The sequence below is a fragment of the Pistacia vera genome, unplaced genomic scaffold (genome assembly GCF_008641045.1).
Source record: "Pistacia vera cultivar Batoury unplaced genomic scaffold, PisVer_v2 Contig704, whole genome shotgun sequence".
Taxonomy (NCBI): domain Eukaryota; kingdom Viridiplantae; phylum Streptophyta; class Magnoliopsida; order Sapindales; family Anacardiaceae; genus Pistacia; species Pistacia vera.
In genome coordinates, this window is record NW_022196562.1 from 96,201 (window position 1) to 113,890 (window position 17,690).

Consider the following 17,690-nt stretch of genomic DNA (forward strand, 5'->3'; position numbering starts at 1 on the left):
GTCCTCTACCATCTCGTCCTCCTATCACCCAGTTATACTCTCGCAAGGTTCACTAGTACCATGAGGCACCTACATCAGCATCTGATCCACTGCCTCTATCGTCTACCTCGCCCTCAAATTCGATTCCTCTTGCTTTTGGCCTAGATCTTACCATTGCTCTTCGTAAAGGAAAGTGCTCTTGTACCTCTCCTATCTCCTCATTTGTTTACTATCACTCTTTGTCTTCATCTTCCAAGTCTTTTATTGCCTCTTTAGATTCTGAGTCTGTTCCCAGCTCTATGTCTGAAGCAATTACTCATGATGGGTGGCAAAGGGCAATGGAAGAAGAGATGTTGGCTCTAGAACATAATGATGCAGTGTTCTAATGGATTTACCAAAAATAAAAAGGACATTGGGTGCAAATAGGTTTTCACAGTGAAGGCTAATGGGTCTATGGCTCGGTTGAAAGTTGGGTTGGTTGCTAAGGGTTCTACCCAGACATATGGCATTGATTACTCTAAGAAATTTTCCCTAATGGGTAAAATGACCTCTATCCGGCTATTTATCTCACATGCAGCTTCATATAGTTGGCCTCGTCACCAACTTGACGTAAAAAATGCCTTTTTACAAGGTGATATTCTTGAAGAGGTTTGCATGGAGCAACCTCCGGGGTTTGTTGCTTAGGGGGAGTCAGGAAAGGTGTGCAAACTAAGGAAATCTTTATATGGCTTAAAACAATCTCCACAGGCTTGGTTTGGGAGGTTCAGCGAAGTGGTGACTCAGTCTAGTTTACATAAGAGTGCTTATAATCATTATGTCTTTTATAAGCAGTCTAGTTCTGGCATCATTCTTTTGGTTGTTTAGGTTGCTGACATCTTTATAAAGTCTCTAATTGATAAAAGGGTAACCTATATTTGTAACAAGCTAGGCATGATAAATATATATGCTCCAGCTTGAGGGGGAGTGTTGGAAACTATGCATATATGTAGTCAAGGGTATATATGTAATTGTAGTGTGTGTGTATATATATGTTAGGCTGTACTGTTGAGAAGATAGAAAAATAGAAATTGAAAAATGCAAATATTCAAAACAATAACTACCACACTTCCAATCTACCAATAAGATAACTGACTTCTCAAGCTAATATTTTGAAAAATAACTTCTTTAATTATATTCCTACAAATCCCAGTTCCTCTCACAGAAATCAAGTTCCCTTTAAGTGATTCTCGCCAGTCTAGAGGAAATATGAAGTCAAAGAATTGCCTCGATGATAGTTCAACAAAATTTTGTAGTGCCTTAGTATCATAATACCGGTAATGCAGAAATTTGGAACTCAAAAGAGATTTTGAAACTTCATAGATGTAAGTAGAATTTATGACTTTGCAAAACACAGACGATGAATTCTCAAATGACTGCTGACAAAAGGTATCTAGATTTTCCAACACCTTCATACCAACAAAAAGTAACTCTGAACTCCAATAACTCCGAGCAGCGGAGACAAGCTTGCTAACATCAATTGAAACCAACTTCTCGCTCATTTGAGCACATCTTTTGTCCACCTCTCTAATCCACTCTGCATCTGGGTTCAAAAAAAGATACTTGGTACACAGCCCGCGCCCGTCTACATTGCCTTCCCTTTAACACTCCTGCTCTGCTGCAAGAATAGCTGATTCAAGTGAGGCTCCACTGTTTGCCTTGTTGACTGCAACCTCTTGCAAACTTCTCTAATTGTTGAAACGTTGTTCTCCACTTGCTGACCACTGAAATTAATTATTTTTCAAAAAAATATTAAGTGTTTAAATGGCTCTACAATAATCTAACCACCAAATAAATACAAATGCAAATTGTCATGCAACAACTTCGAGTCATAACCAACAATTGGCAAACAGATGCCAAAATTTGGGATGATATTGTAAAGACTAAAGCACCATATTTAAACTGACCTTCCATCTAATCCAGCATAAAGTTGCTTCAATTCCTTGAGCATGCTGACTGCTTCATCCATTTGGCTTTTCAGATGGTTCTTCTGAACGTTTCCACATTCCATTGCAGTAGTTAAAAGGCGAATACATTTGTCTACATCCAACTGTAAAATCACAAAATAATAAATCCAACGCTCATCATTCAACTGATGTGAAAAAAGAAATGGCACTACCTTAACTCTTGGGGCATTCAAAAAAATGCTCTTTTGATCTTCTGCATTTCCTATCAAATCTAACGCTTCAAGTGTTTCCAAGAAAACTCCAGGGTCTATGAGCTCTTTATCCTCATTTATGGTCCGGGTGATTGAATCCTTATTTGGAAGGATAGCAGAATTTGAAGACGGAAGAATCGAACTCAACCCTTGGCCACGACAGTCTGACGAAGAGATAATGTAGTGCAAATAAGCATCTTCCAGTTTAGCTCCAGAATGGCCTTGAGAAGCTTCAGACTTCGGAAACATAATACCTAATATCTCCTTACATTTCCTGGCTTTCATGTCAACAAAAACTGCATCTTGACACCTAAATCTTGAACAATTTCCCCCTAAACTCACAATTACAAGCGGATTCCTGATCCTTTTAAATGCTTCGGCAATCACATTAACATTCAGAGAATTAGGCCGCCACCATTTTCTGCGAAGGGAATCACAAAATTCCCAAGGCAGTTTGTTGTAAATATTGTTCCTGCCGAGCAAGCCAAAGAGCAAATTTTCATAGTTCCCAAAATTCAAATGAAGCAAACACACTATTACAACCAATCTCAAAACAACAAATGAATGATAATGTTTCACACTTGTATGAAAGTTTCTGATCCATTCCATTGTGTCCTGCTCATGGTAAAGGAACTGCGAAACAATGTGGACAAAAAAGTGAAGTACATGTCTCAAGGATTGTTGCACATCAATCTGCAAGGTTGAAGCTGGGTTGGTGTTCCCCTGCTGGTAGATAAGCCAATCCACAACAGATGACTGTGAGGTTAAGATATACCCGTGGCCCTGGATGCTAGACAACATAATCAAAAACCGCTCAATAAGATACAGAAAATTAGAAGGTGATATATATCCTATCCTCCAGTTGGCATCATAAATATCTTTCAAAGCTCCAAAGAACTTCTGAACAAGTTCAATGTTATTGCATGATCCCATATTCCCAGAGAGGCTCTCCACAAATTCCTTCCATGGTGTATTTTCATTAAAGCTTTTTGCAACATTCTCCAATACCTCATTATTCAGCTTACCAGACCCGAGAATCATAACTACCACACTTCCAATCTGCCCATAAGATAACTGACTTCTCAAGCCAATATTTTGAAAAATAACTTCTTTAATTATATTCCTACAAGTCTCAGTTCCTCTCAAAGAAATCAAGTTCCCCTTCAGTGATTCTTGCCAGTCTAGAGGAAATATGAAGTCAAAGAATTGCTTCGTTGATAGTTCAACAAAATTTTGTAGTGCCTTAGTATCATAATGCTGGTGACGCAGAAATTTGGAATTCAAAAGAGATTTTGAAACTTCATAGATGTAAGTAGAATTTCTAACTTTGCAGAACACAGACGATGAATTCTCCAATGACTGCTTATGAAAGGCATCTAGATTTTCCAACACCTTCATACCAACAAAAAGTAACTCTGAACTCCAATAATTCCGAGCAGCAGAGACAAGCTTGCTGACATCAATTGAAACCAACTTCTCGCTCGTTTGAGCACATCTTTTCTCCACCTCACTAATCCACTCTGCATCTGGGTTCAGCAAAAGATACTTGGTACCAAGATTGCTATATTGCTTCCATACACTAAGGTAGTTCAAGCAGAAGTCACCGTAACGTCTGCAGTTGCTAACATCTCGTGTTTGTAGATGCTCAAGATACTCAAGTATCTTCACAATCATATTCTTCCAGTAATTCCAAAAGTAGACAAGGGTCTCAACAGAAACCTGGTTTCTATGAATTGTGTCTTCTGAATATGCTACGAGATCAGAAACTAATTCGTCTTCCCAACCATAGTCAGAGGTACTTAAATGAAGATGGAAATCTAAAATCTTTCGAATAGATAATATTTCACCTCTGATACTCTGATGTCTCTTTGAAGCATTCAATTGATGACTCAGCATGAATAGGTTGCACTGCTCATTCGATAAAATGTCAGCTTCATTTCGAACAAATTCAGAAAATTGGTTCGAGTCATTCTCCGCCAGTGACTTGGCTTTTCCCAAAAGCTCCTGCTTTTCTCTAAACTGCTTCAAAGGCCAACCTTTGCTCCCAGGTGACCATAGGGAATTGGAAAACACGTAATGAAGTATAAGTGCAGATGCTTCTTTGAAATTCCCAGCTTTCTGTAGCAAATCAGCTGCACGGAGAATATCTCCTCTCATTTTTGCAATATTTGAAGCATCCACGAAGTTTCCCGACTCTTCTTCCAACAATAGAAGTTCATCAAAGCAATTCAACGACTTCAAAAAGTTATGTTTCAAATCCATTGAATGAAAAGCTTTCACAAATTTCATCATGGATTTGCTATCTTTGAGCTCATGATGATGAAAAGCGCACCTCTCCAGAAAGTCTTGTACAATTTTGTTCATTTTTTCACTTCTTTGGACAGTACCAACATCTGTACTGGCATGTTGTTTCCAATAATGGATGTACTGCAATCCAACATCGAAAAGCTTTCCTTCAAAGCAAACAGTCAAACAATCTAGAAAAAAATTGCCCTGGGCATACACCTCTACTGCAAGCTCATAGCATCCTGCAAGACGAAAACATTCCCCCGCCCTTTCCAGCTCTGGTTCCTCACATTTTTCCAAATAAATCCTACCTGCAGGAACAAGAAATTGAAGTCTTAACATCAAATTTAGTAACCTGAAAAGCAGCACTTTTCGCCATTGACTACTATAACAAGGGCAAGAAGTTCCTGGAGAAAAAAAAAATTAGTATGGAAGAATCTTATTGCAACAGGTCACACTCTGAAAAACTGAAAATAGGTCTCCAGTCACTTTTGGTGCAGGAATGGAACTAGCGACAAAGAAAGCTTCTAAACTCATTTCACACTAAACCTTTGATAAGACTGCAACAATTTTACAGTAGATTGCATACCAAAACTTTCTTATAAAACAACAACTGCATCTGGAGAACGTCTAAAAGAAATCTATGGTCTATTCTAAACAATAAGTATGTTTAACATATCAAATTCCTGTAGTCAAAAAACATATCAGCAACAAACCATCAGATAGGAAAAACTTCTGAGATGATATCTAAATTTTCACAGTAACTATAATTAAGTAAAGAAGTATATCCATAACACTGCAGCACATAAAGACAGCAAGTTATATTCCATCAAAATAATCAATATCCAATTCATACCTGCTCTTTCATACTCTCCCAGCTCATAAAAACATTTGGCAGCAGAATTGGCCTTGTGTATGGCTTCAAATTTTATAGCAGCTTGCCTTAGTTTATTATTAGCCTCTTCAGGGTTCAAACTGCGGATGCGGTCAGCATCGGCTTTAAGGGCAGTAGCTTTACACCTTTCTTCCCAGTAAAAATCTTTAGCTCTTTCGAAGCATTTAGTTGCCATTTCATAGTTACGCTCATGAAACAGCTGGAAGTAACAAATAATTGCCAAAAGAGAAAAAAGAATATTTAGTATCACCAAGAAAAGTAAAGTGGCTTCCTAACTTGTACGCACTCCTACCACAAACAAAATATGAATGTCAAATGGCTCATGACTGAGATTTTTCGAAGCAGCGTATATGACGCAGTCTAAATATGAATGTGAAATGGCTCAGCTAGGAAAAGGGTACCAGAATTGGAGAGATGAAGATGAAAATAGCAGTAGTGCAATAGCAAAACGTATTCCAGAATATGTCAGGTCAAATAAAAAGGTTTCGCAATTTAAAGCATGGCACTAACAGTAGACAACAACGATGACAATAACAGCTTGGGAAAAAAAAAAAAAAGACCTTGATGCCCTGCGATTTCCACTCTTCTGGAGTACTCGCAACTTGCATTGCATGTGCAAATGAATCATCCAGCTGTTTGACTTCAACAAGAGACTTCTTCTTCCAATAGTCAACATAGGTTGTAGACTTCCTCCCTATCCCCCAGATCCATAACCTTTGCCTTGTACGGTGATGGCGACATACAGTTGCTTCAGTTCAGCACACAAGATGTTATGTTTAGCTTCATTGAAGCTCGGGAAGGACCTAGGTGACGTGGTCAAGCAAATTTTGTTCCTTCATATATTCATAAATCACTCTCCATGGATTCTTAAGATGGTGAACCAAAAAATTGTATAAACGTACATCCTGAAAAAAATAATACAAGTCATTAATGAAAAAAATTTAGACATAGAAGTTACTGAAGATAAATAAGGACTTGGTAATCAATGAAATCTTTCCAGACCATCATTTAGGTTTTAGCAATCAAATCCCTCCTCATAATTTGAGGAGGGGATTTGATTCTAGTAGAAGTTCAATCTTATTTTAACTAGGAATAGTTGCCAGGAGTGCAAATCTTATATTATTACCTGCATATGCTTCTTACACTGCCCACGCGAAAGATGAAATAATGACATTAAGGAAATAGTCTGAAACTTTCAAGTTTTAACTATCTCACAAATGACCATTCAGTAATAAGATCAAAATGATTATAGGATACTAACACATAGAATAAAATGGTATATTAAAGACAAACTCTTTGTTTATTCTCCAATAATGACAAAGACTTTTCAATAAAAAAGAATCACCTGAAATTCAAGGCCTTTGCTCTCTACTATGGTCAAAACAAAGCTTATATCCCACACAGTCAGAAAAACCTTCCGAGCACAATCATCTCGTACTAATATCACCTGCTCCGCTCCAAACAACTACATTGCCGCCACATTTCACTCTTTCCAAAAATTTTTATGATTGCATTTTCGTTCCCAGATTCAAGCAAAATGGAGATTCCCATATATCATAGTAGTCTCAGGTTTAAAACATCACATGAGAAAGAAACGGTAAAGAAGATCAATGATGCTCTGAGCTAACTTCAATACACCTGCATGGTACGGAAGTTCTGGCTCAAATTAAAAATTTTTGAAGTTGCCCTTTCTGTTCTCTGCATCATTTCATTGCTTCTTGATTCCAGTACAAACTTCTTGGACAATGTCGTATTCTTCAAATTTGAAGTCAATTCCCCTGGCAATTGTTTGTGCTGTATCACCAGAAAAACAAAACCCTCTTCCACATTTTTGCAGATATATTTGAACGAGCAATTTGGCTCATTGTAAGATCCTGCACCTCATCGACATAAACAAATGAATTTGATCTCGACTGTTTTCTCTTTTTAAGTCGATGATGAAGATCAATTACTAAATCAGCCAAACAAAATCCACCATTTTTCATCTTCATTCTCTCATAGTTTTGAAATATCCATATATCATCTCTCTTTGTTGCTGCTCAAAATGGAAACTCTACCCTCTGATAATTGGACATAACTTCTCGACTCAGTTTACCGTCACCAAACTCCATGGATCGCAGGCCTCCTTTTATGTGATATAATCTCAGTGAAGACCCTTGAAGATCAACTTCTTTGTTAGTTTCTCCATTAAAACGGGGCCAGTAAAAATACTAACCTGTCATAACTAACTTCCTTGTCCTCATAATTGTGTATAGGAATCTGATCTTAAACTCTGATTTGGCCAGAATGTTTCCATTGTCTGGAATCTCTCAAAATATGAATTGCCCATTGTCCATCCAGCATCATCAAGAACTTTGAAATGTTAAAACAAGAGGGTATGATTTAGGCGGAATGTCTACAAAAGAATTTGGGATATCTTTGAATGCGCTGCATCATCATATCATCCATGTCAAGAAACTGCCTTCTGCAAGAAACTTCTCACCCAGGGCGGAGCTGCACGCATTCCAAGTACTATCATTACCCCAACCTTAATGAAATAGAAAAGCAACTGCAAGCTATTCTTAGGAAACCCACAAACCTTTTCAAGTGAGAATGTGTTGCTTTACAGCAAAACCAGTTAGGACTGACTGTCACAAAAAGTTGGCGCAAGATATCCGTTTCTCCTCTCCAAGGCCCTTCTCGCTCATTTGTCTGGGTAGTATGCAGATGCTCTGATATCAACTCCATAGATCCTTTAGTTGCCATGTGATGTTTTGCTTTCTGAAATAATTTCATGGTCAACACAGTAGTTTTCCCTGTACCTGACCGACCAAGTATGAAGGTGCTTCTGGAAAAGAATCATCTCCAACTGTTCTTCTGTTACTTCAATGGAGATCCAATTCTCTCCATCACGGTCGGAAAGTAGTGTTCACTACACCTGATGATAAAGAGTAGAATTTCATCAACAACACTATCAATCACCTTCGAATTCTCAACATAACTCATACTGTCTGAAGCAACTCCCCTTAAGTCACTTCCACTCTTACTATCACAAGTTCTTGAAACGAACAATTTCTAAGAGGCTGCCCAAGTCTTGGAACTTCCAAATTCCTAGTCAACAAAATAATAAAAAACCAATGAAATGTTTGCCAGTCAAATAAGAGGAAACAATATATTTTCTCAACAGAATTGAAAGAGTAGACTACCCTTCAATTTTTTTTTCTCTTTGCAACGATTGAGTAATCATCAGTGTACCTAACAAATATCATCCAAACGTTTACCAATTTTGAAACATCCTCCAAAGGCATATATTCCCAGACTTTCAAACTTGCTTGTATTTGATTCCTTTACTATGTCAATTGTGCAAATTGATAGAGACCTCACTTTGAATCTTAATAATGTCGAAGACGCTTCACAATAGAATCTATGTTCCTCCTTTAGGTCGCCACCACTTGAAAGTTTCAGTAGAGGTTAATAATTATTCTTTTGCGCGGTTTGACTTCTTTTTTAAAAGGATTTCAAGAATTATCACTAAAAAAACCTGAGAATAAGTTAGAAAATGATCACTCAACAAATATTGCACTAACCATGGTAGGATTGTTGGCAAAGCAAGTAAGCTATGGAAAATATATACCTTCCATTGGTTTCTGAAAGTATACTCAGCATCCAGCATTTATCCAACTCATCAAGCTCTTTTTTGGCCTCTTATGCTTTGGCCATATCCTTATCTTCATCAGCATTAAAGAAACAACGCCGTCTTAGCATCGGGATTAAGATTTCAAAACAAATTCACCATGAGTTAAGGTTCTTTCATTCCCCAAATCCATAACAGTGCCTAGAGCAGGGACAGTAGTTATTCACCATAGTTAGTAAAATGACCAAACACAATGAACAACATTTACATTATACCTAGCCCTTGTAAGCGCGACGTTGATTCTCTGTGGCTTGGACAAGAATCCAATGGACCACTCCTGTTACTTCTCCCAGTGGATTAAATAACGTCCTCCTCTCCTCCTGAAACCCATCAATTGACTTCACTTTTACAGTAAAGCCGTCACTGTTCTCATATTGCCTCCAGTTTTTCTTGAATTGCTCCCACTTGAGCACTGTAGGTGAACTGCCATGCTCAGCTTCTTTTTTGAGCCCTTCCATCTGCATATTATGAATTACCATGATATAAAGGAGATCAATCGAATAGTTTTCATTTGACAATTTGAAACACTTCATTTCATTATATATGATTCATTATTTAAGTTTGTAAAACTCTTTTTCTTCATCATATTTTTACAAGCAAGACATAATACAACATTAGTACAGCATGAGAAATTAGGTAATCAGTTGAAAGCATGAAATATTTACCACATTAGCCATTGACAGAATCACACTTTTTTGATTTCCTTTGCAGAATTAGATGGTTCTACCCTTATCAATAATTTTCATTACTATAAGTATATAAGATACTTCCCATCATGAATAAAATTAGGCTATTAATTAATTACAGGTAACGTTGCTGAACAACCAATCATACGTTCATAAAAGTAGACAATAGAAACCAGTATTGTGTTTCTCAAAAGGAAATATTGGAATTAAATGAATCACATCCATTGAATAAGCTGGATGACAAAATGAAAATCAATTAAGTTTAGATGGTAATATAAATGTGAGAACACATACCTTTGTACAGGTTCTGCAATATTTTCATCACAACTGCTACCTCAACCATATTTCTCCGCCAGACTGTGAACTCTCTCTCCCTCAATATGTTGATGAGAATATGGACCAAACATTGGTGATCCTGGCAAAAAGCTTTTTCGTAGCTTTTTCTTTTACATCCGCGGAATCTAAAATCTGGTTTTATAGAATATGAATTTGAAGTAGCTAATAGAGGGGTGCATTCGATATTGCATATTGAGCAGGTGTCTAGAGTGCCCCAATGAGCTCAACCTCTCGAATAACTTCTCCCGAAACCCTTCATCAGAAACCTGAAAACAAAGACGAAACAAATTAGGAAAACTAAAAAGAGAAGCATGCCAAATACATAGAAATCGGTAGAATGTTGAAACAACATCAACATACATTGCTTGCACCATTGCTGGCAATTGGCACTCTCCCCAATGAGAATGTATGCTTTAAGCCCAGGAGTTGCAGCGGTATTGTCGACTCACTTTCTTTTAGTTGTGCCGCTTCATCAATGACCAGAATGTTCAGTGGTTCCATGGCCACTGAATGCAGCTTAAATGAACTAGAAGCAGTGCAGATATTACTGAAGCTGTTTTAAAACAGAAATCTTTTAATGATCTATGTTCATATAACTTGGGAGCTCAAGTTCGCTTAAGGAATCCAGAGAATTCTTAAAACAGTGTGACATTCACCCCTCCTCTTGTGCAACAAGTAGTTTTTATGCCCAGATGACGAAGAAAAATCTTCAGCATACTGAATGTGAAAAGCTCTTCTAGTTCCTCAGAAGCTACACTGTCTTGAAACAATAAGTTTCAAAAGAATCAAGTAAGTGATCAGAGCACCATGTTTTGAAAATTATTTTCCAAAATGAAACTTTGGGTATATGAGTACAGAGGATAATATACTCCTAGAGGGTGACAGTATAGTGAAATCTTTTTCTCACTATTCAAGAAATGACTTGAACTCTCTCAACCATCCTTCATCTGTTTTTCTCTTTTCTTACAATTCATTTTCCAAGAAAATGTATACTGGAAAAACACAATCTTCAAGTAAATCAATCATGGAAGTCAAAGTCTACCCCACAGTTTGCACCCCAAACACTTTGAAAGCCTTTTAGCACGATAATCCAAATATATTTCTTGCATTTCTTCACCAACTTTGGTCTCTCCTTACTCCCAAACAAGAGAATATCTCCAGGAAAAACGAGTGCCTGTCCCATAGTTTCTGTTTTAACAGTTCTTTCACAGCTTTAGAACACGGGAGGCCCACTTCTTAATTGCAACATTTGTTGGGGCACAGTAGGTTCTGCATTTCATTCTTAACAGTGTAAAGAGAACTACTCACAGCTTTAGTTTTGCCTGTCCCAGGGGGACCCCATATGTTGCACAGACGATCTGTGTCACAATGCACGCTATCAAACAGGCAAGAACCGCCTTCAGTTGAGAATCATTCATTATCGATCTGAGACCAAATTTCTCATTCCAATGCCCCCATTCTGCTCAGAACAGACTTGGCAATTTCCTCCTGTCTTCAACTGCGTTTCAATCAAAACACCACAATTTTGTCAGCAAGAAAGAAGTATCATCTTCAGAACTTACCACAGAATAGTGCATAGAATTCTTGATACTCAAATTCGAGCATATGCAATGATTTCCATATTCTTATGTTAGGAGTTATATTTCCAAGAAAATTACAAATAATGTTTCCATCATCGACTTGGATGCTTCTTGAGGCCTTGACTTTAAAATAGGTAGAAATGCTATCAGTCTCATTCTCATTCTCATTTACATCCTCTAGTCTACGGTTTTCATGACTGATAGAAAAGACCACGTTCTACCCACCCTTTCCAAGTCGGAAATAGTTTCAGGTTTCGCATCGCCAAAATCAAAATATCCCACGCAAAGTTTATAAGGCTCTTTACCAATGTTACTGAATTGTCTCCAGTAATCAACCTTAACGTCATATATCTCTGCTCCATGTGGCTTGGACTCAACAACCGACCACTTCAGCATAAGGTGCCTTGAAATAGTCTCCATCCTCTGAAAACAGTTGTGCTCGTGTTTCTTCCAACAAAGGATAAACAAATGACCCAAAATATGTTCACTGACTCAAATGATTAGGAATTTTTTCACCTGAAAAAAATAAATTACTCAATTTAGTAATAGATATCAATAAATATTTTCAGTCAGTAAAATGAAAACACTTGAAGGTAAGAGAAGCCCCATCTAAATTGATGCATGTTCAGGTGTCTCTTACACAAAAATCTAGGCAAACAGCAAGGATTTTAACCAATGCTAGCACTGATAACGTATTATATATTATACACCCGTTAATTACAAGTGTCACAAACACTACTCCATTTTCACAGACAGCCGAACGTTACAGATATTGAAGGAAACCCCGAAGCTGAGCATAACAATTAAATACCAAACAAATATAACATTAAACATAGCTATTACCCATTTGCCATTTTCATTAAACAAAAGGTACGTATATTAAGCATAAATAATATAAATGACAAAATTTTAACTGGCTTACCCATAGAATCTACAGGTAAATAAAAATAAGACTGGTTTTAGAAAATGAAGAGAAAAAAAGAAAGCAAACCTTATGACTGAAAGATTTTGATTAGAAATGTCATCAAGAGACCAAGAAAAGAGAGTTTGAGTGAAACCATAGTCATAATTTGGAACTCCTCTCTTCTTCCGCTGCTATAACCTTCACCTTCCATCATCATATTCATTAATTCTTCTTCTGAAATTCCACTGTTAAATTTGAAGTTCCCTTAATGAAGACAAGCAACTGCTTACTTCAGTAGGAAGAAATGCAAAGGCATTGAAGGAAACAAGTTAAAGCAACTGGCTTACTTCAGTAGGAAGAAATGCAAAGGCATGAAGAAAACAAGGACATTTACTTTGCTTTTTCATTGGGAGCACCTTTTTAAAAGTAGATTAGAGAGACCAAAAGTTAATTTGACATAATTAACTCGATTTTGACATGTTCATATTCCACAATGAAAATATTAAAAGTTAAAAATTGTTTAAGATAATTGTTCATTTATTTATCTATTTATATTTTACTAAATTAACAATTTTCATTTTAAATCAAGGTTTTTTACTTATGAATGAAACTATTGACATGTTTTAGACATCTCGTCAAGATGAACAAAATAAGTGATACTTTACAAGATTTATCAATTGTATAGTTGATAATTTTTCAAAAAACAATTTGAACCCAACTGATTTTAGTACTAGCAATGTCACCCAATACTCTAATTATAGTTTCCGTCCGATCGTCGGCCGTGAATTAGCTTTTTCGAGGCTTATTTTTTTGAGTTTTGTATTGTTTGTTGCTTTGGAGTGTTGTGTTGTTTTTTGACTGACTGTGGGTGTTCTCTGGGTTTCCATCATCCCCGAGCCATTTGCAGCTCTCCTCCTCTCGGTCGCACGCCAGTGCTCGAGGAAAGGCCCATACAGCGCGCACTCACGTGCCGCTGCGCGCACGCCCTCAGCGCGCCCCACCGCAGCCGCACTTTGCTATAATTTGTCTGTATTTCTTACCTCTATCTGAGAAACCCTTTAAAGAAAAGATGGCTGAGGCTTTTAGCAGGAGGAGGAAGTGATAAAAGGTGATGTTGGCGATTGATGAGAGTGGGCACAGTCACTATGCATCGTGTGGTTCTTGACAATCTCAAGGATTCGATCAACAAGGGTCAGTTTATTATCTTCATGGCGCAGCAGCCACCCAATTATAACTACGCCTTCGCGGCATCTCTTGGTTCTGCTCGCATGTACTGCCCTACTGCAGCCAGTTAAGTCTTCCTACTTAATCACCTGTTTTAGATGACTGTTTGTTCTTATAATTAGATGAGTGATTTTGTGCTGTGTATGTGACGATTTGGATTTTGTGAACTCTACTCAAAGAATCATAGGAAGCTGGCATTGGCTTACTTGGAGAAAGCTAGGGAATTTGTGCTAGTAAAGAGGTATGGCTATTTCTTCTGTTAATTCATTGTTATGTGTTTTAGTGTGTGCAGATTAAGTTTACATTTTTGCAGGTAACAGCAAGTTGGTATATGTACTGCAGTTCAAGAACTCAATATCAATCTGCTAAAGAACGTAGAGGAGGGGCAACAAAGTGAAAGAAGCTAGAGGTTGTAAGGTTTAATGGCACAATTCAGTTCTTGCAAAAGAATGTAGAGGAGACCTTGAAGAGTTATGAAGAACGGGAGAAAGAGATCCTATTAATTTCAGGCCTTACATTTGTAAGGGAATGATATATAGTTTGCTTGATAGAAATGCCGAGGCTAAAGAGCAATAGAGAACTTTCACCCAAGAAATTGAGGTGGAGGGTTATTCACTTGTTTGGGACCCCTTTGTGGAGGACTAATCAAGAAGAAGGTGGTAATTGATTTGTTGTTTTGAGTTTTTGAAAATTATTCTTGAATCAGAGATCAAATCACCCTTAATTCAAATAGTAATGTAAAACTAAGGCTAGCATTATCATGAGATATTAAACATGAAATTATTTGTTCTTACAACCAGAAGACTCCACAAACTTAGCCATTTCAATTGGACCTACAACATGTAGTAAATGGTACCAATTTCAGAAATAGAATTCTGAGATTTGGTTACTAATGTTTCCCTTTTTTTTTCTGAGGCTTTCTTTTTCCCATCCTCTAGTTTTCAATTTCCTGATCCTGACAATTGGCTTGGGTTTGGATTGGGAACCAGAAGCTTAGGAACTGCCAAACCCTCCATCTTACTGTCAATGTTTCCCTCATCATTTTCCTTCTGATGCACACCCCTCGCCCATGCCCACGCCCTTCTTTGTTGCCTTGCCTTAACACTCCTACTCTGCTGCAAGAATACTGATTCAAGTGAGGCTCCACTGTTTGCCTTGTTGACTGCAACCTCTTGCAAACTTCTCTAATTGTTGAAATGTTGTTCTTCACTTGCTGACCACTGAAATCAATTATTTCAAAAAAAAATTATCAGTGTTTAAATGGCTCTACATTAATCTAACCACCAAAATAAAAATGCAAATTACCATGCAACAACTTCGAGTCATAACCAGCATGGAAAACAGTTGACAATTTAGATGATATTGTAAAAATTAAGGCGCCATATTTAAACTGACCTTTCATCTAATCCAGCATAAAGTTGCTTCAATTCTTTAAGCATGCTGACTGCTTCATCCATCTGGTTTTCAAAGGGTTCTTCTGAACGTTTTCACATTCCATTGCCGCAGTTAAAAGACGAATACATTTGTCTACATCCAACTGTAATTCACAAAATATAAAACCAACGCTCATCTTATACTTACTCCATCTGCTTCAACTGATGTGAAAAAAGAAATGGCACTACTTAACTCTTGGGCATTCACACAATGCTCTTTTGATCTTCTGCATTTCCTATCAAAACTAACGCTTCATGTGTTTCTGAGAAAACTCCAGGGTCCATGAACATTTATGCCATTTATGGTCCGGGTGATTGAATCCTTTTTGAAGGATAGCAGAATTTGAAGACGGAAGATTGAACTCAATCCTTGGCCACGACAGTCTGACGAAGAGATATCTTGTGCAAATTAGTAGCTTCCGTTTAGCTCCAGAATGGCCTTGAGAAGCTTTAGACTCACCCATAGAATCTACAGGTATATATAAGACTGGTTTTGAAATGAAGAAGAAAAAGGAAAGCAAACCTTATGACTGAAAAGATTTTGATTAGAAATTGTTGAACGGTGATCCATGCTAAATGATGAAGTCAACCACGGTGGGAGTTGCAAGATTTTGGCGCCACGGTTTGAAATGCTACTGTGCATGAAGAAGTTGTTTTTGGTCACGGTTTAAGAAATATTTCAGTGATCTGTTTAGGTGATTTAGGTTGATAAATGATGTATTTTGATATGTTTGTACGTGCATTAGTTGGAGTGTTTGGTTTATTTTAAATTTGCAGCTTTAGTGGAACAGTGGCGTGTGCTTTGTATAAATCTACCCTGTTTTTTGAATGTAAAACAGAGCAATTTCAGTTCAGATTTTCTCTCTCTACAGCTCTCTCTCACGTCATTTTTTGGTCCTCTTTTCTTAGTATACTCTAGCTCTAAAAACCAACAAGTGGTATCAGATGTTTGTGATCTTTCAGGACCTGGAAAAACAAAAACCTCTTTAACAAAACTCACACCATATGTAATCATCTCATGGCAGCAACTCAAGCTTCACTTTCTCCACCCATCTTCAATGGAGATCATTTCCATGTATGGCTGTCAAGATGAAGACTTATTTAAGAGGCCATGGGTTGTGGCAATACTTGAGGAGAGAAGCAATTCCTCAGTTGGGAGCAAACCCACCTGAACCAAATCGGATTCATGAAGAGGGATGTCATAAGCACCAAGGCGCCCTATCTTACGTACACTCAGCAGTGACAGACCAAGTTTCACCAGGATTATGCGTGTGTGAAACTCCTAAAGAGGCTTGGGATAAGCTTAATGAGGAGTTGGGGGCAGCAATACAACATGCAACATGTAGATTCTAAACCTGAGAAGAATTTGAGATGCTTAAATGCAAGAGGCTGAGTCTGTGAAAGTATATGATAGGCTGATGAATGGTGTTAACAGATTAAGCTACTTGGTGAGAGTTGACTAACAAGAGGATAATAGAGAAGGTTTTGGTCATTTTACCTGAGAGATTTGAGGCAAAAATCTCTTCACTTGAAGACTCCAAAGACATGTCCCAAGTCACTCAGCAGAACTTGTGCATGCTCTTCAAGCACAAGAGTAGAGGAGGTTGCTGAGGCGGAAGACTCAAGTGAAGGACCATGATAGCAAGCCAAAACAGAAGGTATGTTGGAGAGTAGGAAAAGAGAAGTTAACAACGAAGGAGAAAAAAATGCGGACTGAAACCTTTCCTCCTTGTCCTCACTGCAGAAAAGAACCACCCTGAAAATAGATGTTGGTTCAGGCCTGGCATACAATCGGTCTTTAAGCAGTTTGGACATGTAGAAAGGGTGTGCAAGAACAAAGGAGGGCAGCAGGGCATCAATCCCAGGCAGTAAGAATCAACAGCAAACTCAAGAATTTGAGCAGTTGTTTATGGCTTCGGATGCGTGGCTGATTTTGATCAAGAGTGTGGTCATTGACAGTGATTGCGCAACCATATGTCACCAAACTGTCCAATTTCATGAGCTTAGATCAAAGCTACAAGTAAGTTAAAGGGAAATGGAGAGCTGCTGGAGGTCAAGGCAAGGGAAATGTTTCTGTCCAAACCAAGTCGTATCAAGATTATATCTGATGTTTTTATTGTTCCTAAAATCAGTCAAAGCCTACTTAGTGTAGGACAAATGCTTGAGAGGAATTACTCTCTTCATTTTAAAAACTCAGCATGTGTCATTATGGACGTGATGGGAATGAGTTAATGAGAGTTAAGATGCAAAAAAAAAAAAAAAAAAACTTCCCGGTAGAGTGGGAAAGGTTGTTTTTCAAAACCATTCAGTAACATAGTTAGCAGAGATGTTAAGGTGGACGAATGTGCTGTTTGGAACTTAAAAAAATCAGGTTAAGTCAGCCAAGCTTCCAGCAAGATAGAATGCCCAAAAGTCAGATTGAAGAAGTGATTCAGATGAAGTTGATGAAGTTCCAGTCAGAGGTACAAAGCCAATACTAAAATTTATGAGAGGTGCAATG

The 17,690-nt window shown here is 37.7% G+C and overlaps 1 protein-coding gene across 2 annotated transcripts in view; it reads right to left on the reverse strand.

The window, feature by feature from the left end:
* Positions 1–1,103: 1,103 nt before the first annotated feature.
* Positions 1,104–17,690, reverse strand: part of LOC116114239 — a 50,670-nt gene continuing 34,083 nt past the window's right edge. For both annotated transcript variants that reach the window (XM_031400396.1, XM_031400395.1), the window contains 4 exons: positions 5,316–5,553; positions 2,135–4,770; positions 1,923–2,065; positions 1,104–1,739 (listed from right to left, as the gene is read on the reverse strand). In XM_031400396.1, coding sequence (XP_031256256.1) covers positions 1,601–1,739; positions 1,923–2,065; positions 2,135–4,770; positions 5,316–5,553 — 3,156 coding nt within the window. In that variant the 3' untranslated portion in view covers positions 1,104–1,600. The remainder of the gene's footprint in view (positions 1,740–1,922; positions 2,066–2,134; positions 4,771–5,315; positions 5,554–17,690) is intronic.